This window comes from Monoraphidium neglectum (assembly GCF_000611645.1).
Source record: "Monoraphidium neglectum strain SAG 48.87 unplaced genomic scaffold scaffold04941, whole genome shotgun sequence".
NCBI lineage: Eukaryota > Viridiplantae > Chlorophyta > Chlorophyceae > Sphaeropleales > Selenastraceae > Monoraphidium > Monoraphidium neglectum.
Window position 1 is genome coordinate 1 of NW_014008689.1, and position 1,206 is coordinate 1,206.

Below are 1,206 nucleotides of genomic sequence, written 5' to 3' on the forward strand. Positions count from 1 at the left end.
CTCGTGACCTCGTCACACGTGTATGAGAGCGGACCGTTGGGTCGTCGCTTTTCAAACGGGATTGGGGGCCTTTAGCCTTCCCAACTCCGTCAACAAGCGGACCGCAAATCTATGGCTCCCTCATCAATGCCAGCGGCTGGGGCTTCCGTCGGGGGACGACCACACGAGTCCTTGCGGGATCGCAATCGTGCGGACGAGCCGGGGCGAGCAGGCGCCACCGCCCGATCGCGGCAGCGGAGACACCCCCTGGCTTGCGCCCCCCCGCCCATGCGGCCTAACCGCCCACCTTCCGCGCACCTAACCCGGCCCCGCCTCGACGCCCCCCCATGCGGCAGTTTGGCATCCTGCTATTCGAGATCCTCACGGGCGACAGGCCGTTTGCAAACTTCCCAAACGCGCTGCTCGGCCACGTGAGCGCATGGAGTGGGGGAGGGGTTGCGGGCGGGGGCACAAACGCGCCGTGTTCCACCTCCCCTCCCCTCATCTGGAGACGCTGCACACGCCCCTTGTGGCTGCGTGCGGCCGCTGGTCAGCCGCCCTGCCTGACCAACCCTGTCACCACGCCTGTTCTTGCTCCTACGACCACCCGTATACCGCATCCCGAGTACACACATCCTCACCCCGACCGCCTGCATTCGCCCCCCCCCCCAAAACCCTGCTGCCTCGCCCTCTTCCCAACATGCGCCCCCCTCCGACACCTGGCGCGTCGCCTGCCCCGCCCTCGACCCTGCTGCCTCATTCGCGCCCCAAAACGCCTCTCCTCTCATGCGCCCTTGCAGGCGGTCGTGGTGTGTGGCAAGCGGCCCGCGTGGCCGGCCAGCCTGGGGCCCGACTTTTCGGGGGCGAAGCAGCTGGCAGACGAGTGCTGGCGCCCCAACCCTCAGGCCAGGTCTGCGCAGTGGTGCTGGGGGGGAAGGGTGTTTGGGGCCCGGAAGACGGTGGCAGGGTGGGGCTAGATTTGGGCGGGACGAGGGTGGTTTGGACTCTGCCCGCGTGCGCCGTCGGGGACCCGTGCCCCCGCGGGGCTGGGCGGGCCAAGCAGGCCGCGCCGCACCGCGCACGCCCGTCCCCTCGGGCGAATGCGCGTAGCCGCAGCGCCACAGCCTGCTGGGATAATCCGCCATATGGAGGCGCGTCTGGCACGCCTGGGACGCCGCAGCCTGAGTCATGAGCTCGCACGCGCACACGCGCACACACACACACACA

General features: G+C 69.2%; 1 protein-coding gene across 1 annotated transcript in view; it reads left to right on the top strand.

The window, feature by feature from the left end:
• Window positions 1–326: 326 nt before the first annotated feature.
• The window catches only part of MNEG_14996 (hypothetical protein), a gene marked incomplete at both ends in the record, with an annotated part of 2,164 nt that continues 1,284 nt past the window's right edge, over window positions 327–1,206 (top strand). Inside the window, 2 exons of the mRNA XM_014036533.1 lie at window positions 327–410; window positions 780–889. Of these exons, the coding sequence (XP_013891987.1) occupies window positions 327–410; window positions 780–889 (194 nt within the window). The remainder of the gene's footprint in view (window positions 411–779; window positions 890–1,206) is intronic.